This window comes from Aphelocoma coerulescens, chromosome 6 (assembly GCF_041296385.1).
Source record: "Aphelocoma coerulescens isolate FSJ_1873_10779 chromosome 6, UR_Acoe_1.0, whole genome shotgun sequence".
Lineage (NCBI taxonomy): Eukaryota > Metazoa > Chordata > Aves > Passeriformes > Corvidae > Aphelocoma > Aphelocoma coerulescens.
The window spans coordinates 22,863,346-22,889,766 of NC_091020.1; the positions used below are offsets into that span (position 1 = coordinate 22,863,346).

Genomic DNA, 26,421 nt, shown 5'->3' on the forward strand with positions numbered 1-26,421 from the left:
GGGGCCTCGCACCCCGCCCGTGACGTCACCCACGCCACGTGGCCTCCTCAGCGGAGCGGCGCGGCCGCGCCCCTCGGCGCCGATTGGTCCTGGCAGCGGGAGGCGGGCGGGGATTGGCGGCGGGGCGGGGCGGCGCGCGGCGAGGGGATGAATGGGGCGCGCGGCCGCGGCGGGACCCCGGTGCGGTGGCGCGAAGCGGGCCCGGGAACGCAGCGGGCACCAGGCGGAGCCGCCCCCGCCAGGTCTGTGCGAGGGGCCGGTGGGCGCGGGGCGGTGTCGGAGCGAAAGTGGGTCACGGCGGGGCCCAGCGCCCCGGGCGGGGCGGGACCGGACTTGCGTGCCCCGGCCCGAGCCGGGGCGTCTCCCGCGTTCCCGGGCGGCCCCGCCTGCGCGGCTGGCCCCCTGCCCGGCCTCCCGGACCGCCCTTTTCCCGATGCCCGCCCTTCCTCACTGGGCATCCGCGCCGGATCCCGGGGGAGGTAGACTGGACCGGACGGCGAGACCGGAGTCTGACGCCGACTGCTCGGTGCCCGAAGCGGCCAGGGCCATGGGCACTCCGGCCTCGGTGGTGAGCGACTCTCCGGGACAGGCGGCGCCCGCAGCCCGCGCCCGTAAGCGGGCCTCGGCCAACATCTTCCAGGGCGTGGGGCTGCTAGAGCTGCGGAGCCTGTTCCGGAGCGGCGGGGCCGAGCGGCCCGAGGAGCGCGCCCGCCTCGTCTGGCGGTACGCGGGCCAGCGGCGCATGGCGCGGGCCCTGCGGCGGCTGCGGCGACGGCGAACAGCCCAGCCCGGCGGCGCGATGGCAGCGCTACGGCGCTTCGAACACCTTCGGTAGGTGCGGCCCGGGGCGGCGGGGCAACCAGGGAAAGCGCGGCCGGGCCGCGTCACTAACACACACCTCTTCCCCGTAGGATCGTGGAGAAGAAGCTGGAGGGTGACTGCGGGGCCGAGACAGGCTCAGGGTCCATGTAGCAGCACTGAGCGGCTGGGCCATGGAGAGCAGCTCTCCAAGGACACTAAGTGTACTGGGCAGGGTGCAATGAATGGTTAATAAAGGGTGGACAGTGGTGGCTGGGTGAGGCTCTGGTTGTGTCCTGCTCATCCCTGGCCTTCCCCCAGAGTAGCAGAACCATGGTCCAGGGACGTTGTACGGCACCTAGTGCAAGGGGAGCAGCCCCACAGCATGGGTCAGGTTGGAACAGACCTCTGGGTAATCTGGTCCAACCTCCCTGCTTAAGCAGGGTCAGCGTAGAGCAGATGCCACAGGATTGCGTTCAGATAGTTCTTGAATACCTCTTGAGAGGGAGACTCCACAGCCTTTCTGGGCAATCTGTTCCAATGCACTGTCACTCACACAGTAACTCACCTGGCACAGTGACAGGGACAACTGAAGAACAAGTTACATGCTGCCCTTCAGGAGAAGGAATGCTTGGAAGAGGTAATAGAGATTCTCCAGGGAAAGATTTCTCTGCTGGAAGACCAGCTGGCCAAGCTGGAGGAGTGTAGCACCCAGGAGAACGGAGAAGTCATGGGGGACATTCTGAAGTTGGAGGAGCTGAAGCAGGAGGTGTCCAGCCTCACTGCCAGAAGAGCAAAGCTCCAGGCCATGGTCCTGTAGCTGAAGGAGGAGAAGCAACTGCAGGAAGCAGCTCTGCAGTCTGAATGTGGCCACTTCGAGGAGGAGAAGCAGCAGCTGGGCAGCCTCATCTCCAGCCTCCAGAGTTTCCTCTCCAAGAGCCACTGGGCCCAGGAGAGGCTGGAGCAGGACCTGCAGACACAGGATGCCAAGGGACAGCCTGGGCAGCTGGATGCCCTCAATGCCCAGCATGAGCAGATAGGAAAGAGACTCTGTCCTGCAGCAGCTCCAGCAGTTGCAGGAGGCCAGTGAATCCCTGTGCAGGTACATATGGATACCAGCCATGGGCCGAGGAGCCCTGAGCTGCTCCAGGGAGCTGCAGAGGCGCAGATGTAGCCAGCTGAACAGCAGCTCTGTTATTCAGATGGTTGCATGGTTTAAATACATTACATACATTTCTACAGTGCATTAGAACAATACATTTTGGGTCAGTCAAATGCAGCTGGGCCTGGCTGGGGAGTTGGGATCTCCACTGCTGCCCCCTCTGTGCCTACACAGCCAATGTTGAGCCCCCTCCCCATTGCAGGAGACAAAGCAGCTGCTCTGCCCTCCCAGGCTCACCTGCCTTCATCCCCCTCACTCCCCAAAGATGGGCTAACAGGACAGCAAGACCCAATACCGACTTTCCCTAGCAGCCTGAGAAGCCACAGCTCAAGGCAAGCAGGTACAGGCAGCAGCCCTGGTACTGTTTTATACAACACAAGCTCAGCAGCTGCTGGTGAGAGAGGGGCTCCCTGCCTCCCCCACCCACAGCAGGCCTGCAAGATTGTCAGCTCCAGGGCATCCAGGAGTCCATGCTGGTCCCCCAGTGCTCCCAGCCACATGGCAGAAGAGCCCCTCCAGCCCTTCCCTGGCAGCCCCTGCCCCTCAAGAGGGTCCTTAGGCACAGACAAGGCTGGCACCATGCTGGCTGCACAGCAGCCAGGGAGCTTGCTGGGAGAGGGGAAAAAGTCAAGCGAGAGCAGCCATAGAGACCAGGCAGGAGAAATCGACTGGGGCAGAAGGGGAGAGCTCCCATGGGAGAGCTCTGTGAAGCCGCCTGCTCTTCACAGGGACAAGCCAGCACCTTTTTCCCCTTAATGTCTAACTGCACCCAAGCCAGTCCCATGTTGTCCCTCTTATGTCCCCTCCTCGAGCCTCTAGCCAGAGAACAGCCGTTCATTGCGGTCCCCGCTACGCCAGTGGGCAGCAGGAACTCCCCCTGAGGAAAGCAGCGTGCACGGGGTTGGGGCAGGGGAGGGACAGTGGAGGAGTACAGCACACCCTCAGGGAAACAGAGGGGGTATCACCTGCTAAAGGCCTTCCCAACCCGGCAGCTGGCATGTTGGGGAAAAAAAGGGCCGGTGGCTGGTGTAAAGGGCTGGACGGATCCTGGCTCAGGCAGCCTGTTCATCCCAGCCCCAAGCAGGGGTGCTCAGAACCGCATGCAGGCCAAGGAACGGAGGCAGGGGCAGGGTCCCAGCCATGTCACAGATGGCAGGGACCTGGCAGATTCCCATACCTCCCCCTGGCCTCTGCCCCAGGCAGGGCACCAAGCTCCAATGGAGCTGGGGAGGGACCATGCCCAATCTCCCTGGCGCCTCCAGTTCAGCTGCAGGTTCCTCCAGCCACACCTGCTCGCTCTACCCTGAAGGTCGAGTCCCAGCCACAGAAGCCAACAGTGGCCCAGCTCCTCTCGCAGTGCTAGTCCAAGGTGGCCAAGCCCTGCCCGTGGCTCCCAGAGCTACCACCATGAGAAGAAAGGCTTCCGGCTCTGGAAGCTCTGCGTGTAGGACTCACTGGCGGAGCGCTGGTGGGAGCGCGCTGTTTCCACAATCACAGGTGGCATCTGAACCAGGTGCAGTGGACTCTTCCCATCTTTCAATGCCTGAGTCAGGTTCAGGATCTGTATGGCACAACAGAGCAATGCCTGAGCTGCCCTGCCAGAGCAACAGAGAGCACCCACACCAGCACCCTTCCTGCCATGCAGGCAGGATGAGGCTTCCTACCTCACCCATCTGTCTTTCCTATGCACAGCTTACCTGGCCTCTCATGACAGCAATCTGCTTGTGAAACTGTCCCCTGTCAAAGCCAGGGTCTTTCTGCAAGAGAAAGAATGAAGAACACAATGGGATCCACCCACCGCTTCATGCCATGCACAAGATGCCTATTCCCCAAGCCCCTCCTCCTGTCCCATGGGGTTCCTGCTTCTCCCCACACTGAATCTTCAGCTCCTGGCAGAAGTATAACGCGGCTGTGCCTCAGCCCAGAAATGCTGTAAGGAACTTGACCACCTTTCTTTCCCTGCAACCTTGACAGGGAGCTCCCCAACACCACTCCCTCTTCCCCCTCCCACATCATCTTCACTCACTCCCCCAGCTCACCTTGAAGAGCTCATACAGATCTTCCTCCAGGTCCTTGACAAAGTTGGGGTCTGAGATCTTGGGAAGAATCAGGTCCTTGATCTCCTGTGAAAAGGGGATTTTGGCCTGGGGCAGCCATGCCCAGTAGAATGGATCTGTGGGAAGAAGCAGGAGACATTAGAATTGGGAAAAGCAACACACGGTGCCACATGCCCCTGGGGTGCTAGATTCCCTGCATCTGGGACACAGGATCCAGCATCTGCCTTCTACAGTCTCTGCTGAGGAGCTGCCCATGAACCCAGAAGTTGCAGAGGCACAGCCCTAGCCCTCTCCTCTACAGTCCTTGAGGAGGATGCCCAAGCATGGAGTTATATGGCTTGCCATGGTGCCTTGGCACAGCCCAAGGGACTCACATGCTCTCCAGGAGTCCGGGTGTTTCAAGGGAAAGGCCAAACCGTTGTCTATAGCAGCCAGCTTGATGATGGGCTCCTTCACCACTACCCAGTCGCTGTCCTGGAAGGAAGTGAAGCATGTCACAAGGAGGTCCGCCCAGCAGGAACAGTCCTTCTCCTACTCTCTGCAGCCCCACTATCAGGATCTCTGCCCTGGCTACCACAGAGGCACAGCAGCCTCTTGCCTGTAGCACGGTTCCTTGACTGTAGGGAAACATAGTCTGCTTTGGGTGGGAAGGGGGACAAAGCTGTTTCCCCCCCAGGCCTCACTCCAAAGATGCACAGGTCCAGCAAAACCAGTTTCCCCCAGCAACACCAGTTTCCCCCACAGAGTTCAGCTGCATCCATCCTCATGAAGTCCCGCTAGGCCACAAACCATCCAAGCAAAGGGTAACAAAAGGCCCAGGAGACAAGATCAGGCCTCCACACACTTGGAAACCCAAGCCAGATGGGAAATTCCTGTCCTGCCTGCCAAGTGGGCAGCTTCCAGGAGCAGAGTCCCCATGTAGCCCCTGCCAAGGAGCAGCCACTCACCCGCACACCTGCGCTGTCCAGGGGACAGTCATACTTGATGAGCCAGTTGTCATTGCCCCGATCTGCAGGGAGATAAAACCAGCTGTGTCAGCACCAGGGCCTCCCTGCAGCATGCTGGGCAGAAGACTGTTCCTCCTCTGACCCAGAAGTGAGACAGACATTTTAGGCCCAAACTCTACCCCTGAGCCCTTAAGCTTGCTGCAGGCATGGGAAGCCACATCAAGCCCCTCACAGCCAGCCCTAGAGATCCACACTGCCAGCTCCCAAGAGAAAGGTCAGCCTGCAAGCCCCAGAGTGCAACTTCAACCCCTTCCAGCCTGGCAGAAACTCAGGAATGCAGTGTGAAATGGAATATAGGGGCACAGTCAGGTGCTTGATTTCTGGATGTCCCTGGATCCTCACAGCTGGCAAACTTTCACCTGAGCACCGTGGTAGATGCAGATCTGCCAGAACACTGGCCAGCAGCCAGAGCCTCAGGTGGTGGGCAGCCCAGCAGCTGCACTCTGCCTAGAGGCAGATGTCACGTGGCAGCAACCAAGGGGAGAGGAGCTTTGGGTGCTGGGAAAAGACACCAAGACCCTATCTCCCTCCTCTTTCTCCAGCATGGTTGGACATGAAGGAGCAGGCAGCATCCAATGCCAAGCAGCTGGCCCTACCTGTGTTCCTGATGATGTAATCCAGTACCACCAGCCGCTCGAACTGCAGCAGCAGCTGCCGATTAGTGTTCTCTGGGAGCGGCTCGGCTTCAAACCGCCGCAGCCAGTAGTCTGCATCCTTGTAGCCTTCCACAAAGAGCTGGAAGGAGCCCACCTGAAGCAAGGACAGGCTGCATTACAGAAGGCCACAGAAACCAGGGGGTGCCAACAGGCAGGCATAGAGGCTGGCAGCCCTACCTTGGGTGGCAGACCAATGCGGTTGAAGCGCTGGCCAACTTTCGGCACCTTCTCCAGGGCCAGCCTCTTTCCTCGGGACTTCACCCTGTCAATGGCACTGTAGTTAAAGGTCTCACTGGCCAGATACACCACCTGGAGGGACATGAGCACAGTCAGCAGGGGGCTCTGGCAAGTCACAAGACTGCCTCATAAAACCAAGACACAACATTTCCCACAGCTCTCCTCAGCACAAGGATCCTCAGGGTTTGAGCAGGAACAGTCCTGGTCTAGAGCACTCAATCTCCTAGGTCAGCAGTGGCACAAGGCAAGATGCAAGCAGAGCTGTGTGGAAGCACACAAAAGCCTCCCCAGAACAAGACCCCAGCAGCTGTCCCCTCACCTTTGTGCGGGGAACAATGTTGAGTTCCAGCTTCTGGTCTACCAGGCTGGCACCAGCCTCCGACAGGTAGCCCTGGTTCAGGACAAGGCAGTCTCTCCCAAAGCAGCACGGGCAGCACAACTTCTGCAGCCACTTGGTCCACTTGGGGTTCAGCTGCCCGTATGGCTCCTCATTCTTGGGCTTGAAGACGCCAATGATTTTCTGTGAGTGGGAGAGAAGAGGGCTGAGTCCAGGCAGTTGGTAGAGCTGGGACACCTTCCCCAGCCCGTGAGCCAGACCACAGCGGGGACACTAAGGAACAGGTCCAGAACTGCCCCTCATTAGGATAATAACCAGCCTTTGGGACCAGGCAAAACCTCACAGCTTCTGATATGGAGGTGGGAAGAGCTGGGAAGGACACCTCTCCAGCCAGTACTCCATCCCACAAGACCAGGGTGCTGCCCAGAGACCTTTATACCCAATTTGTCCCAAAAACACCAGTGATGATGCAGTCTCCTGGTAAACACATAAGTCTCATTCCAGCGACCTTTGGATGGCTAGGGAGAGCTACTGCTCATTGTTGGTCATTATGTCCACACAGGAGAGGGACAGGGATAGCAATCCCAGCCCTGGCTCAAAAATCCATTGAAGAGAGCTGATCCCAAACTGACCAGAGGAAAAGGACCACAACAGCTGAGCAGCTGCAGGGTCCCTGAGGAGCCAGGGCTCTGTGCTGGGGGGCCCAGCAGGAGGGCTGACTCTCTGGGTACACTGTGGATGAGAGGGCACAGGCAGCTCCAAAATGGCCACCAGCTGGTACCAGCAGCACTCCCAGCCCCTCAGTCCAGCCTCGCATACACCGACCCAACAGTGGGGACAGCAGAGTATCCCACTGCTGCAGAGAGCACAGAAGCCTTGTGTGGGGCACTGCACCACTGCTGAGCCAGCGCTGCCACGCTACACAGATGAGAGCAGGGCCTTCCACAAGTCAGGCATCCCTGGGGGGCTGGCAGCCCCTGCTCTGGGGTGACTCAGCAGCACGCGCAACCAGGCCTCCATCCCATGGCTAGTGCCAGCCCTGGCCTGAGTGGGTGTCACTTCCCCAAGCTGAGCTCCTGCCAGAACGTGGAAGTGGAACATGAGTCCCAGTGGCTCAGCAGGGAACCTCAATGCAATCTCAGTCTGTCTGGGGCCAAAAGCCAGGCCAGAGCAAGCAGAACCAAGATTTTGTCCACCAGGAAGACAGAAAGGAAGGATTTGAGGGAACAGGATCACTTGAGCCATGCCCAGATCACATGCTGGAGCCACTTTCCCCAGGCAGGCAGGAAGGCAATCCCCCGCACCAGCCCCACACGACTGTCACATGACTGTTAACCCATCCTTGGATATACACCCGCCTGTCAGGAGCTCTGTGCTCCATGGAACCAGTCCAGCAGAGCAAGACCCAGCCAGGCAGGAACAGCATGGAAGCGGAGACCAAAGGCCTGGGAGCACAGCATCCCCTTGCAGACAGATCCGTGCCGAGAGCAGCACTGACAGGGAAAACAGGTCTGCCTGGTGCCAGCAGCAAGGCAGAGGGAGCCCGGCCAGCACAGAGGAGCAGCTGGCAGTGGGGTGATCATAACCACTGGGGCTGGGCAGCACAGCCCAGCTGGAACAGCTCAGGCCCCAGCAGCCCCAAGAGAAATAATCAAAGAGAAAAGATTTTCCTCCCAATATCTTTCCCCCACTGCCCACAGTACCTGCGTGCCACACTCTCTCCTGTGCCAACAGCGGGACATTTTTAGTGACCCTGGGCAGCAACCACAGAAACCAGTCACACACCACCTTTGCCAACAGCAAATAGTCTGGGGGACCTGCCAGCTGACAGCGCCAGCAGTACACAGACTTTGGCTCCTCACACTCATGCTCCAACAGCCGTCCTTGAGCTCAGGTCTCCTACAGCCAGGCAGCCTCCGACTTGCAATCCCCAGGCAGCTCATCTGGCTGCTCACTCCGGGTCTCACGTTGGGCAATAGGAGGGAGCAAGGCTGTGGCACAAGAAGTGTGTATTTCCCCACACGCCATCAGCTCAGTTTGGAACTGCCTGGCACAGCTTCCAGGAGCCAGGTTTCACACAGGGCAGGAAAACTAGGACACACCAGACCACAGAGCTCACTCCTGCTTCCCTGGAAGCATCCTAGCACACACGTGGCAAGGCAGTCACAGGAAACAGCAACAGCTCAAGTAATTAGGCAGGGAGCTAGCCTGTGCTGCACACACATCTAGTCAGTGGCACAGAGACGGCTGCCACACAGCTGACCAGGTCTATAGGGGACCAGATACATGCCAAGGACTTTGTCTTCACTATACCAACCACACGGCCACAGAGAAGACATCTCACTCATTTCAAAAAAACAAGCCAAAACCAGCTCAGCCCACGGAGTCACAGCCCTGGGGCTGGAGTCACTGTGTTCAGATGCTGGTGCACGGGCCTGGGGGAGGGGGTGACCCTTCCTCTTTGGGCACAAAGCCACAGAAGAGGTTGAATCAGCACTTAGACACTGCTGCCCCGCACTCTCGCTGCTGGTCCCACTATACTTCTCCCCAGGGAAGCCCAGAGCTGCTCCGGCCGCTCCTACCAGCCCTCCGCGCCCGGTCACCCCCGCCAGCGTCCCGCTCCCGGCCAGCGCCGCTCAGCCCACAGGTCTCCGGAGCCACGGGGGCGGCACCACCCCTGGGTCGGCCACGCAGGGCTGGGCCCAGCTCACCCCCTGCGGGTCCTTCACGAAGTAGCTGCCGCTGGAACCCTGCGAGATGCGCTCGGGGAAGATGCCGCGCTCGCTGGCCAGCTCAGCCCGCCGCACGACCTCGGCAAACTCGGGATCCTCGGGGAAGTCGTTGCGCTCCCGCTGCGCCGCCGCCGCCGCCGCTGCCGCCGCCGCTGCCGCCGCCTGGGCCTGCGCCTGGGCCTGCGCCGCTGCCGGGCCCCGCGCCCCGCGCTCCAGCAGCGGCTGCCGCTCGCGGTCGCGGCCACCAGGGGAGCCGGGAGGGGAGGGCGGCGGGGGCGCGGCGGGCGGGAGGGCGCGCACGGCACCCCCCGGCAGCCCGTAGTCGGGGCCCTGCGCCCTCTCCGGCGACACCAGCGGGCTCGTCTCGTCCATCGCGCCGCCCGCCCGGCCCCACCGTGCCGCCGCTGCCGCTTCCGCTTCCCTCCGCGTCACGGCCCATCCCCAGGGGCTGCTCCGCCCCCGCCGCACCCCGTTGGCTGCTCCGCCCCCCGTCGCGCCACGCCCATCCCGGTCGCTCCGGCGGGAGCTGCGGGGGTGGCTGCGGCCATGATACCGCTGGGGCGGGCTCGAAGGCTCTCGCGCCTCGCACCGTTCGTTCGGGGAGGCCAAGGTGTGTTCTCCCCCCGTACACCCCCGCCGTGGCGGTTGGCGCCGGTGCCCCGCACAAAGATGGAGGCGCTGGAGTGGCCGTGCCCATTGCTGCCCTTCACAAAGATGGCGGCAGGGCGAGGGCGCCTCCCCTCTGCAGCCACGCCCGCGGCGGAGAGCGCCTTGCCCCACACAAAGATGGCGACCGGCGAGGGCGTGCTGCGAAGCTGGCCAATGAGCAGCCGCGTTGCTAGCGGTTGCCGTGGAGACAGCCAACGGCGAGCGGGGATGGACGCTGGCGGCGTGGCGCCGCCCGGCAGGGCGGGGTGCTGGCAGGGGCGGTGGCGGCCACCGCCCCTCGGCGGGACGTAGTGGGAAGCGGTGTAGGCGGACAGCGCGGAGCCAGGTGAGCGCGGGCCGCGGGTTCCTGCGCCGCCCGCACTTCCCGCCCCCCTCCTGGGCACGCACCGGGCCCGTGAGCACCTCCACGCGTGTCCCGGTGGTGAGGCGTGCGTGTATCAGCCGTGGGTGCATGAACACACCGGGGTGTGGGTGCATGGACACATGGGGTGTGGGTGCATCACCCGTGGGGACAGGGACACGACGGGATATTGGTACATCGGGGTGTGGTGCATCACCCGTGGGCGCGGTCGCGCCCCCAGACACACTCTCCGGGTGGGGTGTGCGCGCATCCCCCGTGGGTGCTGCCACGGGCAGCACGTCCGTGCCTTTGCCCGGGGGTGTGTGGCTCAACGGGGTCGGGCACCCCTCGGCCCCTGTGCGGTTCGGGCTGTGCTGGGCGCGTTGCCCTGCTTGCGGCGGGCACGGTACGTGCAGGCTCTGGGTGGTGGGAGCCCAGCGCGGGCGCGTCCGGCTGCTGGCCAGGCTGGAGTGCTCGTGGGGGGCTGTCGTCCGGGTGAAGTGTCACAGGCCGTGCTGGCCGAGTTCACAGCCCGCGGCAGCACCCTCTCCTCCGCCTGGCATGGCTGGGCAGGCTGCAGGCTGGGAGCCGGCGATGCGCTCCCCGTCCCTCCCATCAGCAGAGAGCACTGTTCAGTCGCTGTTCGCCTTCGCTGGGGCCATTTCTCTGGACACAATGCCCTGGCAAGTTCCTGTTGTGCTCCCGAGTGTCGCGTCCCGCTGGTTCGCGTGGTTCAGTACCCATCTCCTGGGTGATGCGCAGCCGGGTGTAAGCCGATAGACCCCGTTTGGAGGCGGGGAGCCCCTTCCCGTCGCTGGCACTGCCTGAGCTGCACCGGCAGCTGCTGGTGAGGCAGCGCCCAGCCCACCTGCCTTCCCTGTGTGCTGGGGAGAGCTGTGCTGCGTGGCAGGGTTCTGTGAGATGTGCAGAGCTTCGGGGCCTGCTTGCTGTTGGCAGGCAGGTTTTCAAACCCTGGGTAGCTGAGCAAAGCCCTGAAGCCCCAGGATCCTATCTCTGCTGTCCGTCTTAGGAGTGTCCACTCATCCCTGAGAGTGAACCAGGTCTGCCCATCCCATGCTGGATCTGGAAACCCCACAAGCTCTCTGTTCCCTCTCCTGAAGAACTGCCACTGAGCACAGCCCAGCAAGCATCTCCACTCCAAAACCCTCTTTTCTGCCTGGGACTGCCCCAGCAAAGCTGGGAGTGGCCCCTGGCCTGAGCCTGCACAGTGCAAGACCTCTGGGGTTCTGCTGGAGTGCCATGCCAGAGGCAGCCAGTTCCTGCCACACTCCTCTTCCTGCCACTCACTCACATTTCACAGGGCTGTGACCCCCGTGGGCTCACATCTCCCTGAGCCCTGCAGTGGGCGGGCAGCAACCCGAACCTGGCAGCTGGGTTTTCAGAGCCTGGGCAGGGCAGCTGTGCTCCTGGGGACACCTCCTCATCCGCGCTGTGTCCCAGCAGAGCTGTCCCCAGGGCAGACAGGCGCCTCTCTGCGAGCCCAGAGGATGCAAGGGCTCTGGGCAAGCCGGGCTGCTCTCCCTGCCCAGCAGCTCTCTGTGCCTCTCCCTGCCAGCTCTTGTCCTGCTGTGCCGAAGGCTGTTGCCATGACCCTCACCAAAGGCTCCTTCACCTACTCCAATGGGGAGGAGTACCGCGGCGAGTGGAAAGAAGGTGAGATGTGGCAGGAGGGGACGGTGCCACCCGTGCTGGGGTACAAGCAAACCCCGCATCTCTGCCCAGCTCCACACTGGGGCAGGTCCTGCCTCTGTCCAGTGCTGCCCATTTCTGCTCTCACCTAGGTCGCAGGCACGGCATCGGGCAGCTGACGTTTTCTGATGGCACTACTTACGTGGGGCACTTTGAGAATGGGCTCTTCCACGGCTGCGGCGTGCTCACCTTCTCCGATGGCTCCAGGTGAGCACCCCGCTCCTGCATACACCTCCCCAGGCATTCCCACTTGCCGTGGGGAGCAGCTGCCTCAGGACATCCTCCCACACAGGTATGAGGGGGAGTTTGTGCAGGGCAAGTTCAGTGGCGTTGGAGTCTTCACCCGCTGTGACAACATGACCTTTGAGGGCGAGTTCAAAGGCGGGCGCGTGTATGGCTTCGGTGAGTGCTGGCAGCATGGTGCAGGCATCTGCACGGCCCCTGCTCAGCACAGCCCCTTCCAGCATCTCCCACTTTGTCCCTCCTTCCCTGGCCCCATCTGTGGTGGGTGCGGCTCCCTGCCTCTTCACTTCCAGCCCTTCCCTCCCCTCCCCAGGTCTCCTGACCTTCCCCGATGGCTCCCACGGCGTGCCCCGCAACGAGGGCTTCTTTGAGAACAACAAGCTGCTGCGGCGGGAGAAGTGCACAGCCATCATCCAGAGGGCCCAGGGTGCCTCCAAGTCTGCCCACAGCCTGACAGCGTGATGGTGCCCCACATCCCCTCCCACCAGAGCAGGGACCCCCCCTACTTGGGCACTGGCTGGCCCTGCTGGCCCTGGAGAAGGGATGTGGCACTGCTGGGTGCCTCCCTGCCCTTCATCCCGTCCAAGTGTCCTGCCAACCCCTGCCGCTGGAGGGGATGGAACCCTCTGCTCTCCACCCAAGTGCCCTGGGGCAGCCGTGGTGCCTTCCCTTTCTGGCTGTAGCCCTGGCACTTGCTGGAGCAGCAGAAGGACAGTGTGACAGGGGCTTGGCCCCTCTGCCCCCCAGGAAGACTGTGGACCACTAGGGCTGCTAGCCAGTGGCAGAGGATGGAGCAGGGGGGTAGAGGCTGGTCCCTGACCCCACTGCCAGGGTGCCTTGGCTGGAAGCTGCTGACTGAACCACGTGCCCCCAGAGGGGCAGCTCCTGGCTCACTTTCCTGCCCTGGTCTGGAGGCAGGGTGGGCACCCCAGGCACCCTGTGGCCTGCACCCTCAGCTCTGGGTGACTGGCTATCCCCCTGTATGCCCAGGGTAGGGTGACATTTTGTCCCCAAAGAACCCAGCTTGCTCTCAGGGCCAGCCAAGATGCTCCCTTCATCCCTGTGCCAATGCACCCACCCACTGCCCTGGGGACATCAGCAGCAGCATCCCCACCAAGGGGGACTGGGGAGTGCCCAGCCTGGCACGTCTGCTGCACTCTGGTGGAGGTTGGTACAATGGTGAGCAAGGAGAAGGGTCAGCTGGAGCCTGGAATGAGGGACATGAGCAAGGCTGCGTGGGTGCCAGGGCTGGAGCAGGGGGCCTGGGCAGGGCGGGAGGGGATAGAGGTATGGCGAAGGGGCAGGCAGGGGGCACACAGTTCCCCATCTTGCCCCCCACATGCGTCCTTCATCTCCCCACTACATGCTCACCTTCACCCCCGGTGCGGTCTGGCTGGCTGTGGCACAGGGGTCCCAGGAGCCCTCACCGCCCACTGCAGGGCTGCAGGGGCTGTGCCCTCCCTGCCAGTCTCTGCCTGCATTGGGTCCCGTGCCTTGCTGTGACCCTGCCTTGTGCTGCTGCCTGCACAGGCCTCAGCTGAGTAAACCATATTGCCAAACACCCGTGCCATGTTGTTTTTGCTGGGAGCAGAGACAGCGCGAGGGCCTTGCACAGACAAGACTGCAGACACAGAGAGGAGATGGCAATTTTTTTCATGGCACAAGGATCCACTCCTTCCCAGGTGAAGACAACAGGACCCTGAGGGCTGGCAGGGATACAGGCTGGCCTGGGGTTGCCCCCCTCTACCCACTCTGCCCAGGGCAGCACTGTCCAACAGGAAAGACTAACAGGGGCAGCTTTCTCCTGGCCACCTCCCAATGTCCCCAGCATGTCCCCAGTTCCCAGGGTCCCTGACTCCTGTACTTTCCTGGTGTGGGAAGGGGCAGAACACCTCACAACCAGCCATTGGCACTGAAGGTTCTCTTCAGCTCTTCAGCCTGGGCAGGGCTCAGAGGGGCCAGGGGTGCACGGCAGGGACCCCCGTAGTAGCCAAACCACTCCATGGCCTTCTTCAGCCCCGGGATCCCAAACCGGCGGGTGACCTATGGGAGGGAGGGAGGGCATGGGGGCTTTCTGGCTCCCATGGGCCAACACACTCTGGGGGCTCTGCTGTGCAGGCCCTGCTCTTCTGCTTGCCATCACTCCTGTCCTCCCCATGCAGGGCTGCAAGGCTGGCAAGGTGTGAAGTGGCTGCAGCACCCCATGAAGTGCCCACTGTGGGGTGAGGGTGCAGAGCACACCCACACAGGACACTACACAGGAACTCTGTGGCATGTTGGGCTCTGCAGCAGGGACAGGCCACTCCACAGTGGGATGAGGGGCCCAGGAAGGAGCAGCTCTCCCCCCCCCCACACACACACTGCTGCCTATAAATAGTCAGCAAGGCTCTCACAGAGGGTCAGGCAGTGCCCAGTGCCAGTGGACAGGCTGTTCCTTAACATGACAGGGCTGGCATTTCCCACCTTCTCACCTCCAGCCCATCTCGGCTCACTGGCCAGGTGCTGTGCCATCCTATCCCCCTGAACCACCCCTCCACCCGCTGCAGCCCCAGGGACTTCCATCCTTTGCCTCCCCCTGGCTCTGTCATAGCCTGGCACCCTCTCCCCTCAGCATCCGAGGGGTTCTGCCTGCTCACCGCCGTGTTGGGCTCAATGAGGCGGTGCTGCAGGTCACGGGCCTCCTGCCACTGGCCCTCGCGGCACAGGTGGTCCAGCTGGCACAACGGGTCACCCAGAACATTGGCGAGGGCACACACCCCCCCAGCGGCACCTAGAGACACCAGGACACATTGGCAGCCAGCTCAGCATGCTGTGCCTAGCCAGCACCTCCCGGTCCCTCCCCTGCCTCCCCCTGCCAGTGTCCCCAGGCCAGGATGGGCAGCTGCACCTACCCACAGCATAGCTCGCCAGCAGGAAGCCGGCTGACCCTGCCAGCACCTGGAAATCCTCCTGCCTTGTCTTGTGGACCATCAGCCCCATGCGGGTGATCTGGGGAGAGACATGCTATGCCCTGGGGCAGGCATCACCCTGTCCCCCTTGCTGCAGGGTGCCTGCTGGCAGCCCTGGGGTCCAGGGAAGGGCTGCAAGTCCCAGTTCCCCATTCCCAGCTTAGGTCCAGGTTTGGTGGTAAGCAGCCCTGGGAAAGTCCTGCTCCACTCACGTCCCCACCGCTGTCCTTGATCCCAATGATGTTGGGGTGTTGAGCCAAGGTGATGACAGCGTCCATGGGCAGGTCCAAGCCAGTGTTGGCAGGGACACTGTAGAGCACCACCGGGATGGGGGATGCATTGCCAACCTGCAGGCAGCCAGGCAGAGCTCAGTAGCTGGGGTGGATTGGAGACACAGTGGACACGTTCCCTATCCTGCTGCCCCAGCTGCGGTTGCTGGCAGGCACTGGACATGGCTCACCTCTGTGTAGTGATGGACCAGGGCAGCAGTGGTCATGGCACCCCGGTAATAGCAGGGTGTCACAACCAGCGCCACATCAGCCCCCGCCTCTGCCATGCTGACCGTCAGCTCGATGGTGGCCTGGGTGGCTGGGGAGGAGGCAGAGGGGTGAGGGGTGCTCCAGGGGGGACACATGCCCGCTGCACTGCCCCCCACACTGCCCACACAGGCACTCACATTCGCAGCCCGAGCCAGCCAGCAGCAAGCGGTCCCTGGGCAGAGCCCGGCGCACACAGCTCACCACCTCCACCCTCTCGTGGGGTGCCAAGTATGGATACTCCCCATTGGAGCCCAGCACCACCAGTCCTGGAACACAAATATGGGGAGGGCAGGGCTCAGGGACAGGAGAAGGGTGCCAGGAATGTCAGGTATCCCCATTACTCTCACTCCCTTCTTTGCTGCTGGCACCCAGGCAGAGCTCTGCAGTCCTCAGTGTGCCCTCTCTTGCCTAAATCCCTGCAGCCCTGGCCTCCTGGTCAGAAGAGAGGAGACTCTGGGGAACACTGTTGTGAGGCTGCAGCCTCTTCTGCAGCTCGTCTCCTATCATCTATCCATCCTTGGCAATCGACAGATACATACCCCACGAATGTGTGAGTGTGCATGGGAGGGGCAGTGCACAGGTTCAAGCCCGCACATGTGTGGAGCGGGTGTGCAAGCGTGTGCTGGCGTGTGGCAGGGCTGTGCAAGGACACACACTTGTGCCCAGGCACGTGCCATGCAAGGGGCCCCAAGTGGGTGACCCGAGGGGTTGCCAGCCCCGGAGCGAAGTCCAGCTGGAGGCTGAGCACCCTTGGGAAGCTGGCAGGCTGCCTGTGTGCTGCTGCACAGCCTCTGTGGCAGGCAGGGATCTGAGAGGAGCCTGCACGGAGAGGGACAGTGGGCAGCACTTACCTCTGAAAGGGATGCTGGCATAGCGGCGCAGGTTTCCCTCCAGCTGAGCATAGTCCACCTCCTGTGAGGGTGAGAAAGGGGTGGCGAGGGGTGGGAAGATGCCCCTGAGATCGAGTGAGGGCTCTGATCCCTGGAGGGTGCTGAGCCCCCGGCACTGCCTGGGGGCTGCCCACTGCAGAGCTGCCAGGGCGGGCCGGAGGGACGAGGTGAGGCGGCTGCTGAATGCCATGGTGGCTGGGTGCTGCTGCTGCCTGTGCTGCCTGCCTCGCCGAGGGGCTGTTAATGTTTGACAGGGCACGTGAGGGACCCACAACCCTGCTGGGTAGGTGACATGGGGGGTGGTACCAGATGAGCTCAGGATGTTCTTCCCCCTTCAGGAGCTGGCTGCAGGAGCTCAGCACCCCTCCAGGTGAGCTTTGGCCACTCCAGTTGTGCTTTCCCTTCTGCTTGCCAACCCTGGCAGCCATCCCTCTGCCTCCTACAGGGCTGGGCTGCAAGTCCAGGAAGGGATCAAGCATTGCAAGCAGTCCCAGGGCTTTGGTCAGGGATCACCTGATCCAGCCGTCAGTGTAGGGTCTCCTGTAAACGGGTGAGTGTGAGCATTTCCATTTAGGGAGCAGTGAGCACTGCACTCAGCATGTGTCCCAGCCTGCAAAGGGACCATGTGTCCCCCAAGGGTGACTGCAGCAGGAAAGGCAGAAGAACAAGAAGCCATCCAACCCCACAGAGTGGCTGTCCAGCAGGGGTACAGCTGCTGCTCTCTGGCACAGCGCCAGCTTCCAGCACAGCATGGACTCAGGTTGAGCTGCCCTCCATGTATTTTTCCTCCCTGAGCTTGCCCAGGTGGGACTTCCAAGGACTGTGAGCAGCGAGGAGTCCTGCCCTTGAACCACTTGTGTCACCAATACTTGAGTCCCTGTCATAGGAGGCAGGGCTCATCATGCTGCCAGATAAACCTGCTCCCAGGATAACCCAGCTTCCCCAGGCGCATCAACCCTGGTGCAGGCTGCCCAACCTCACAGCCACCTGGAGCCAAATGCTGCTCTTTGCTGACTTTTATTGTACACAGACAAGTTTTGTCTGGATCCTGCTCCTCGGAGCTGAGCCCAGCTCCTGGTCCCTGCTTGGTGCCATCATGCAGGGACCTCCATCTCCCCCTGCGGCTGCTCCTTGGTCTCCAGCGCCTGCCGTGTGTCCACCTGCCACTGCTGCACCAGGTCTGTCGGGGTCTTGCCAGCCTGCAAGAGTGGGCAGAGAGAGGCTGGGCACAGGGTGGTGTGACATGGTGGGGCAGCAAATAGCCTCAGAGGTGGCCCCCTATGCTCACCTCATTCTTGGCCATCATGTCAGCTCCGTGCAGGATCAGCATTTTGATGATCTTGTAGCGACTGAGCCGTGTGGCATCATGCAGCGCTGTGTCACCTTCCTGTGAGAGACACAGCTTCACTGGAGATCGTGGTCCAGGGACAGGGACCCTCTGCCTGCCCCCAGCACTGCTCCCCAGCTCCCAGCACACCAACCTCCACCAGGACAAGGGGGACTGTGCCTGTCCCAGACCTGGCTGTGGCTGCAGCCACCCTGGGGCAGGGATGTGTGTGTCCAGATGTGCCCCACTGTGGGTGCTGGAAGCCCTTGGAGGGGTCAACAAAGGGAGGGGGATCTGTGTTGTGACCCAGTGATGCCTGCATGGCTGCAGCACTCACCCTGTCTGAGGCATTGACATCCACCCCACAGTGGATGAGATGCTCCACAATGTCAAGGTGTCCAGTTCGGGTGGCTACGTGAAGGGGTGTGCTGAGCAGCTTGAGGGGGGGTGAGATGGACATCAGGGGGGATCAGCACCCACACCTGCTAACCCAACACAGGGTCAGCTCTGGTACTCCAGGGTATGCCCCTGCCCCAACCCTGTGATCTGCTATGCCCTGCTCACCTTGTCCTTCACATTGAGGTCTGCCCCACGGTCTTGCAGCAGCTTGACAGCATCCAGGTGCCCACCCCGGCAGGCCCAGTGCACGGCGGTGCAGTCCAGCTGGACATACAGTGCTGTGTCATGGTGGGGGACACCCCTACCCTGTGTCTGTCCCCTGCCCCAGCAGGTCCCCATGCTCGAGCTGAACTGGCAGAGCCCTGCCTGTAGCCACCTCCGTGATGAGGACTGCACTGCCCCACTGCAGGGTCCCCAATATTGCTGTAGTTCTGGCTGCACCACACCCAGATGCTCAGACCAGCATGCAGCTGGAAGCAGGATCCAGCCTCACCCGGTCCCTGAAGTCAACAGTGGCCCCGCTGTCCAGCAGCTTCTGCAGGATTTCCATGTGTCCCTCCAGTGAGGAGCGGTGCAGGGCTGTGCGGTGGAACTGCGGGACAGGGCGGCACATTGGCGGACAGATGCATCTTCCCTGGCCCAGTCTGGTTGTACTCCAGCCCTGTCCCAGGGATCCCAGCCCTCGCCCACAGGCACAGTGGGGCATGGCTGCAGGATATGGTGGCATGGCACAGGCGGGGGACAGCCAGTGGCCGCCAGGAAAGCTACCTCATCACACGTGTCGGGGGAGCCACCATCTGCCAGAAACTTCTCGATGACGTGCATCTTGCCCTGGACAGCAGCTCGCAGGAAGGTCTCTGGCTCCACAGGACCCTCCTGGCAATGGGACAGGCTCAGGGCTGGGGCAGCACAGGGGTGCAGGAGAGGGGACAACATGGGGGCCCCCTGCCCTGCTTCCCCAGGGAGGTCTCTGGCTGGCAGGGTGACCCGGGGGCTGGCCTGTGGGTGGCCCAGCCGCTATCCCAGCAGCCCCCCTCCCGCATCTTGGGACCCCCTGACGTACAATCTCCAGAGGCTCAGGTGGCGGGGTGGGCTCGGGGGTGGCCGCCCGCTCTGCCCGGCGCTGCCGGCGCTGCTTGCGGAGCTCGATGAGTCGTTGGATGCTGCCCACGTCGATGATCTCCCGCCTCAGATCCACTGAACTCCTCCGCCCCCTCTCCTGGCCCTGGTGAGCACACACAGTCCCCCGTTTGACTTCTGTGCGACCAGCCACCCCTGGCCACCCCACACCCCAACCCACTCACCTTGATGGCCTCAAGGCCCCTGTTCCTGGGGCCACAGCGTTTCTCCTCCTCCAGCTCAGGTGTGTTCATACGCTCCACGGCCGGCGGCTCCCGTGCACCATCCCCTTTGAGTTTCTGCACAGGCACAGCAGGTGCTGCAGGGTCTTGGCTGGCCACAGAGCAGCCCCACTGCCTCCATGCCCAGCCTGCCGGGGGAGGTGGCTCTGGGCGGGGCTCCCAGCTCGCCGCTGAGGTCTACAGGGGTGCCTGGCAGCCCTTGGGCTTGCACTTGCCTCCCCACCCTGCTCGGTAAGCTGGGCAGCTGCTTGCTGCTCAGCTCTGCCCCGTGGGCTGGAGCTGCTGGGTTGGGAACCTGATCCCCCTGAGAACCCTTGGACACCTTGCTATATCCCCCAGGACGGCAAGGTCGGTGCCAGCCTCCTCGCAGCAGAGTCCCTAAGGATGGACACAGTGCAATGGGAGTTCCTACTAGAGCCCAGGAAGGTCCCCCTGCCCTATGGACCCACCTCCTCCTCCTCCTCCTCTGCCAGCTTCTGCTCAATGAGCTCCTTGGCCCGTTCCACATCCAGCTCCATGTCTGCCCGCAGTGCACAGTCCTGTGCAGGATGTGTCCTCCTCTCCTTGCTACCACAGGCAGGGAGTGCCCAGTCCTGGCTCCTGATGCTGCCGGCGGCTTCGCTGGCCGTGGGGCTTTATGCTGCTGGCCCCTCTGTCCCACAGCCCAAGGGCACCAACAGCTGTGGCTGCTCCACATGACTGGGGCAGCTTTGCCATGAGCTCACCCTCCTGCTTTCTGGTGGCCCTGACTCACCTCTCCAGCCCCACATCCTCTTAAAGAGAACCCCCCCCCCACGCTGGGTTGACCAGGACACCTGTGCTTGTTATGGGGAGCTGGGGTGTGCAGAACCTGTGACAGCCAGTCAAGAGAGGCTCAGCAGAGCAGGGACACGATCCAGGGCCATCCCACAGGCACAGCACCTATGCCTGTGCCACCCACCCTGGACAAGCAAGATGCTCCCATGGCTCCCATCACCCCATCTCTGTGCAACCAGATGCTGCAGTAGCCACCAACACAGCCCGAGGCTCCCTGGCACCTTTGGCAGGAAGGGAGCCTGCCCACCCCAAAGAGAGGCAATGGGTCCTCTCAAGCCTCTCAGCCAGCAGCAGGCAGCATGAGATGCCAGGAGTCATGGCCCCTCTGTGCAGCTTTAGAGGATGACCTCAGGTGTGGAACGTTCCGAGCAGCCCTGCCAGGGTCCCCGTGGCTGCCTGGCCTCCCCCACTGCACATGGCAGCCTGGCAGCAGGAGACTGGCCTCACGTGGGGCCAAGAGGCAGAGCCAGCAGCTATTCCCGGCAGCAGGAACATTGTTCAAATCTCCTGAGCACTCCCCCCTTGTAAGATGAGGCCAACACTGCCTTGTGCCAGGACAGTTAATGCGCTGGGCACTGTCCACCAGCACAGGACCTGGGGGAAGGACAGACAGCCACGTCACTGTTACGCTCCTGGGCAGTTCCCAGGGCCATCCTTGGGTGCCCTGTCCCATGGGTGCCACAGCAGAAAGATGCTGTTTTCACCAGGGCGGGCCATGGTGGCCATGAAGGTCATCTTGGGACTTTTCCCCTCCACGGACTGTCCCACCTAGCTCAAGGGCAGACACAGGCTTAAATCTCCAGAGGGGAAGCACCAGGAAAGGGAGGTGGTGACCCCACACTGAGAAGCAGCCGGGATGACAATGGGTCAATGCTGGTAATGCTGGGAAAGGGTCCTGGCAGGCAAACAGGGTCAGGGTGGCACTAGGGAACAGAGCTGAGTTGTCCAGGCTACCCTTGGCCACCCTGTGCCCATTCTGACATGGGAGCAGATATATGACAAGCACAGGGACCTCCCGTGGCTATGGGTTACAGCCCCCTCCAGCCTGTCCCCAAGGCCGGAGGAAGGATGAAAAGGCTTTATTGATAAATACAGACTATGTACAGAGGGGAGACATCTCCACCCAGCCCAGCACCCCATGGGTCTCCTGGCCAGGGGGAAGCCAGAGCCCAGTGGGTCACAGTCTCTCCCTGCTGGCACAGCCTAGCAGAGGAGCCCCAGCCCCAGAGACATTTGGTCTCGAACCTCCTGCAGCAAACACGGCGCCTGCCCGTGTCCCCAGCCAAGGGGAGCCACCATGGTGGCACAGCCCCATGCAGACCTTTCTGGGCAGCCTCAGGGGGGAGCAGGAGTGGCTCCAGATGCGTTGGAACACAGCACAGGGAATCCCCAGAGGTACCACTGTACCCCAGACCCCTGCCATCTCCCCATAACCAGTAGGGGGTGGCTCAGTTCCTGGGTGGGAGGGGCTGATTGACAATCACTTGCACAACAAAATCCTTCTGGATCTTGGTCTCCTGCAGTCGTGTGCGGTCAGTGAGCAGCTTGCCTGAGAAGAACCACCGCTGCCAGGCCAGGTCAATGCCCTCCTGCGCCTGCAGCTGCTTCTTCAGCTGCCCGATGGTGTCACTCATGCTGGCGCTGAGCCGCAGGTCCTTGCCGGTGGAGAGGCGCACCTTGAGGGCGAACTCCCGCCGGGTGTTGGGCAGAGGCTCCACTGGTTCCACCGCCTCCTCCTCGCTCCGCTCCAGGATCAGGTTGACGGGGGGTGCAAGGCAGTAGACGGGCAGCTGGTACCGGTTGCCCAGCTCATCATAGCACTCCGTCAGGGACCCTGGGGACAGCAGGATGAGATGCTAAGGGTGAGCCACCCTAAACAGTGTGACACAGCCTGCCTTGCTCCCCTTGGCTGGGCTGAGCTCTGGATAGCAAGTGGGAGCCCCTTTCTACTCCAGCCTAGGACTCCTGTGTGCCCAGATATGGGGCACTCAGCACACAGCCCACCCAAACCCCCAGTGCTGACCCTCACCGTGGGGCAGGGTGATGCTGGCTCCATCGAGGATGGCCTGGGCCAGGCTGTGGTCATTGGCTTCTACAGCATAGGCAGCTGCCTTCAGGGCATCCCAGATCTCCTTCCGGCCTTCAAAGGCGGGTGCCGTGTCCCAAAACTCGTCCCGCTTGCTGCGCAGCTGCCCGTCTGTCATGGGGTAGTCGCTCTTCCACTTGGGACACTCCTTCTTCAGGGGCTCATTGCGGCCTGAGGAGAAGGGGATATTCAGCCAAAGGACAGGGTTCCCCCTTGGGCCCTGAGTCCCCCACCTGCCCACACCCACAGGTTCTTCCTGGGGACTTCCTGCACCTCAGCGAGGGTCTGAGGGATCACCCTGCCCAGTGAAGAACAGTCCCCAATGCAGCAAGGGGGAACTGGGCTAAAGCTAGCCCTGCCCAAGATCCCACTGGCCCCATAGCAGTTGCTGTGACACCCTCTGCCCTCAGAGGGGCCAAGGGCTCTTGCTTCCATGTTAGGGGGATCAGTCGCTGCCCTGTGGGGCGGCCACAGGGCCTTGGGGCCCTTTGAGGCAGAGCAGTATTTATAGCTTGGGGAATTAGCCAGGAAATAAGCTGGTGAGTCGGAACGAGAAGGGGATTACAAAGGCTGAGCTGCAGCAAAGGGGGGGTCAGGACTTCACCGTCCCCTCTGCCCACCCCGGGATGACAGGGATCAGCTGCAGGCAAGACAGCAGGCACACAGCGTCCTGGGCATCAGGGGGACAGAGGGCACTGCTGCCAGACTGCAGCTGCCCCAGCAACGGGCTGAACTGAGCTGGCTCTCCACAAAACAGCCCCCAGACATGTCCCCACAGCCCCTCAGCAGCCAGCATTGCCCAGGGATCTGAGCCATGCCAGTGCCAGTCCCACACCACCATGCCCTCACTACACTGGGCTGTGGCCCTGTGGGAACGGCCCTGTCCCATTGGCCCCACGGCCAGGCTGGACACGTGGGGCAGGAAGGAGCTGTCACTCCCAGTTGAGTTGAGGACAATGAATGATAACAGCTCCTTCCTGTCACCCCTCTCCCTGAGCTGGCCAGACGGCCCCCTTCCTGTGGGGACAGGACGAGGGTAAAGTGAGGCTCCAGCTGGGCAGGAAGATGCCCGTGCCCACACAGTGACCTGTCAGGCAAGGTGATGCCACACACCCCAGCCACTGGAGACAGCCACCACTGCCAGCTGTGGGCTGAGCCAAGTTCCCCAGACAGCTGTTTCTGAGCAAGTATGTGGTGACACAAGGCACTCGACCTTTCTGATTGTACCAGCCCTGCCTCACCCTACCCAAGACCACTGGAGCCGGCATAGCATCTGCTTCCCAGCAAGCACCCACCTCAGGGGTCCCCAAGGGGCACAGGTGCTCGGCTACCTCAGGGCTGGGCGCTGAGCATCCCTGGGAGGCAGCATCCTGCCCATATCCCTGGAGGAGCAAGGGCAGCTGGCTGCAGCCAGTGCTGCCGATTCAGCAGTCACGGTGCTGGGCCAGAGGGATTTGCAGCACCACAGGACACAGCAAGGTCAGAGGCAACACCTGCCCCAGGAGAAATGTCCAGAGCCAGCCTGAAGGACATGTCTGGGACCATGTCCCTACCTTGCTGTGGCCAGTGGGCTGGGGCACGTGCCATCACAGGACTCCTAGCCAGCACTCCCAGTCAGCACCATTCCCCCAGCTCTGCTTGCAACAAAGGGAAGAGGCTGGCCCGGGGAGGCGGCAGGATCAGAGCTGTGGGGGTCAGCTGTGGCAGAGAGCAGGGACAGGCTGTGGCTGCCTCGTGTGTACAGGCGTGCCCAGCAGCCTTGCCCAGGTAGGCAGGGGCTTAAGCCTCGTCTATTTATTGCTACCGCCCAGCCGGGCCAGCACCTTCTAATCACCTCCTGCTGCTCTATTCCTGGCCCTTTGTGCAACTCTCCACGGCAGCACCACCAGACAGGTCCATCCGCTCGCTGTGCCCGGACTCGAGCCAACAGGATCTGGCTGGCAGCCTGCCTGCCTCCTGCTCTGTGCCTGCAGCACCTTGCCCGTGGCTCAGCCCCCCATGGTGGCCTGGTGAGGGACCCCCAGGCACGAGGATGTGACCTGAAGGCTTCCCTGCCCTGGGGCTTGCTCGCTGTCTGCAGGAGCCTCAGGCAGCCCCAGCTGACAGGTCCTGGAGGCCCTGGAGAAGACATCAGCCAGATGGCACACACCACTGCTTCCAGCAGTGCTGGCTGGTCCACTCCTGAGCCAGGCAGGGCTGAGATGCTGCATGCCACGGGCATCCCCAGCTCCTGCTGCGGTAAGCTGGCCACCCCAGAGACAATGCTGTCGCCTGCTGCTGGGAGCCCTGGCAGGACCCCTCTACAAGGGGTCACAACAGGCCCCAGCCAGGGCAGGAGCTGGCCAGGCTGCTTTGCAGGGCCCCTGTGATAGCAGAGGTGGGCAGGAAGAGTCCCCCTCCGTGCTGACAGCAGGTCCTCATGTACTAGGATCTGCTGGCCCAGGGCAGTGTCCCCATACTGCTGGTGAGGGCAGCTGTAGCCTTGCTTCATCCTCCACCACCTGCTGAGCAGTTCCCATGGGCTGGTGGCACCATGCAAGCAAAGGCAGGAACCAGCCAGGGCACCTGGCACAAGGGACAGCCCTGCTCACCCGGGAAGGGACACACTGAAAGAAAGCAGCAGCAGCAACTGCCGGCAGTATACCAGGAAGGGACCATGACCCATCCCAGGAGAGCAAGTGGGGATGGTGACACAGGCTCTGCAGCCAGCTGTTGCCTGGCACAGGAGGGGATCACACAGATCCAGATGTTGGGATCTGACCCCACCCCCTGTCACAGCAGCCTGAGCTACGAGGCAGTGGCCTCACATCCCGCCAAGCTGAGGGAACAGTCAGCCAGGGACCCTAGGCCTCACTGATACCCGCAAGAAGGCACTCCTGGGTGGGCAAAGTGTGCCGGGTAGCTTACCATACCAGCAGGGCATCCCCGGGGCAGGCTGGCACACCTGGAGCCCCGCGCGGTGGAGGCGGCTGCCCACGGCACGGGCACAGCCCGGCCCGGCTGCCACGGCACCCTGCACGTGCTGCCGGAGCGGCGGGCACCTTCCCACGGAAAACGCCCTTCCCTCCTTCATCCCAGCTGCGGGCGAGGACCGGGGCGTCCCGTCCCGGGCGCACGCTTCCTGCCCCTCCTCTCCCACCGCCCACTACCGCTCTGGCATAAACACGGTAATTACCGGCTGCGACGGCACCGGTCGGGGAGGCGGCAAGGGAAAGGCGTGATTCATCCTACCAGCCCACGGCTTCTCCGCCGAAATTCCACCGTACCCATCCCCAGGGCCCCCGGGACCCTCCGGGATGGCATCACGGGGAAGCGCCTCATGGCACCCGAGTATTCGGCCACCGGTAACTCCAGGGGACCGCGGGGCTGCACCAGCCCCCCTGCGCCGCCGCTGCTCCCCGGACCGGCGCAGCCGCCCCCTGTCCGACCCGCACCTCCCGAAGCCCCGGGGCAGCGGGGACGGGGTCGCGCCAGCCAGCAGCAGCCCGGTGTACGGGGCAGCACCGACCCCGAGCAGGCAGGACCCTGCCGTTCGCAGGACGCGCCGTGCCGGGGGACGCTGCCGAGCGCAGACCGAGGGCACCCGCCACCCTGCAGTGCCCCCAGGACACCACCTTCCCGGGAGGAGCCGGGAACTGGCAGGGCTCGGCTGGACGCGCTGCGCACCCCAGCCCTTACCCCGCAAAGCCTCCGGGGCGCCGGGACGGCAGCCGCGGTGCCCGCCCGCTCCCGAGGCCGCGCACCGAACCGGGACCCCCGGGGTCCGGGAACCCCGAGGGCGCAGAGTGAATCCTGGGGTTGTGCGAGGGGGGAGTTCTCCTGTGGCGGACTGCGCTCCTCCGGTGCCCACGTTCCTCCCGCGCCACCCCCAGGGGGACACGGGACTTCCCCCCCCCGCCCCGGTGACCGCGATCCCGTGGGTGCCCCAGCCAGGACGACCCCCGCTCACCTGCTCGCTTGCGGGCGTTGCCGCCGGCGGCGGGCCGCTCCCGGCGCTGCCGCCCCACGCAGCCGCCCATGGCGGGGCCGACCGGCGGCGCTCGGCATCGGGGCCGCGCCGGCTCCGCGCTGCGCCCGCCCGTGCGCGCGGGGCCCGGTGCGCGCGCG

At 62.9% G+C, this 26,421-nt stretch overlaps 6 protein-coding genes across 6 annotated transcripts; 2 read left to right on the top strand and 4 right to left on the bottom strand.

The window, feature by feature from the left end:
- The first annotated feature begins 129 nt into the window (after positions 1–129).
- Positions 130–1,909, top strand: AVPI1 (arginine vasopressin induced 1). Its single transcript, XM_069019831.1, has 2 exons — positions 130–831; positions 912–1,909. The coding sequence occupies exons 1-2, from the start codon at positions 152–154 to the stop codon at positions 970–972; spliced, it is 741 nt and encodes a 246-aa protein (XP_068875932.1). The 5' UTR covers positions 130–151; the 3' UTR covers positions 973–1,909.
- An 81-nt stretch (positions 1,910–1,990) lies between these two features.
- PI4K2A (phosphatidylinositol 4-kinase type 2 alpha) lies at positions 1,991–9,400 on the bottom strand. Its single transcript, XM_069019830.1, has 9 exons — positions 8,966–9,400; positions 6,237–6,437; positions 5,858–5,989; positions 5,621–5,774; positions 4,965–5,026; positions 4,392–4,491; positions 4,000–4,133; positions 3,658–3,717; positions 1,991–3,521 (listed from the first exon to the last, which is right to left on the bottom strand). Exons 1-9 carry the CDS (start codon positions 9,356–9,358, stop codon positions 3,360–3,362), a joined length of 1,398 nt encoding a protein of 465 aa, XP_068875931.1. The 5' UTR covers positions 9,359–9,400; the 3' UTR covers positions 1,991–3,359.
- A 521-nt stretch (positions 9,401–9,921) lies between these two features.
- MORN4 (MORN repeat containing 4) lies at positions 9,922–13,507 on the top strand. The gene is made up of 5 exons (XM_069019832.1): positions 9,922–9,980; positions 11,572–11,669; positions 11,798–11,912; positions 11,998–12,107; positions 12,262–13,507. Exons 2-5 carry the CDS (start codon positions 11,603–11,605, stop codon positions 12,408–12,410), a joined length of 441 nt encoding a protein of 146 aa, XP_068875933.1. The 5' UTR covers positions 9,922–9,980; positions 11,572–11,602; the 3' UTR covers positions 12,411–13,507.
- Positions 13,508–13,584: 77 nt separating this feature from the next.
- Positions 13,585–16,555, bottom strand: HOGA1 (4-hydroxy-2-oxoglutarate aldolase 1). The gene is made up of 7 exons (XM_069020437.1): positions 16,287–16,555; positions 15,573–15,701; positions 15,357–15,484; positions 15,109–15,243; positions 14,840–14,936; positions 14,585–14,718; positions 13,585–13,991 (listed from the first exon to the last, which is right to left on the bottom strand). The coding sequence occupies exons 1-7, from the start codon at positions 16,513–16,515 to the stop codon at positions 13,842–13,844; spliced, it is 1,002 nt and encodes a 333-aa protein (XP_068876538.1). The 5' UTR covers positions 16,516–16,555; the 3' UTR covers positions 13,585–13,841.
- A 787-nt stretch (positions 16,556–17,342) lies between these two features.
- On the bottom strand, positions 17,343–19,936 carry ANKRD2 (ankyrin repeat domain 2). The gene is made up of 9 exons (XM_069019833.1): positions 19,862–19,936; positions 19,356–19,469; positions 19,115–19,276; positions 18,820–18,927; positions 18,545–18,643; positions 18,217–18,315; positions 17,990–18,088; positions 17,614–17,712; positions 17,343–17,524 (listed from the first exon to the last, which is right to left on the bottom strand). Exons 1-9 carry the CDS (start codon positions 19,928–19,930, stop codon positions 17,420–17,422), a joined length of 954 nt encoding a protein of 317 aa, XP_068875934.1. The 5' UTR covers positions 19,931–19,936; the 3' UTR covers positions 17,343–17,419.
- A 1,314-nt stretch (positions 19,937–21,250) lies between these two features.
- UBTD1 (ubiquitin domain containing 1) lies at positions 21,251–26,376 on the bottom strand. The gene is made up of 3 exons (XM_069019835.1): positions 26,264–26,376; positions 22,258–22,485; positions 21,251–22,062 (listed from the first exon to the last, which is right to left on the bottom strand). Exons 1-3 carry the CDS (start codon positions 26,331–26,333, stop codon positions 21,677–21,679), a joined length of 684 nt encoding a protein of 227 aa, XP_068875936.1. The 5' UTR covers positions 26,334–26,376; the 3' UTR covers positions 21,251–21,676.
- Positions 26,377–26,421: the final 45 nt, after the last annotated feature.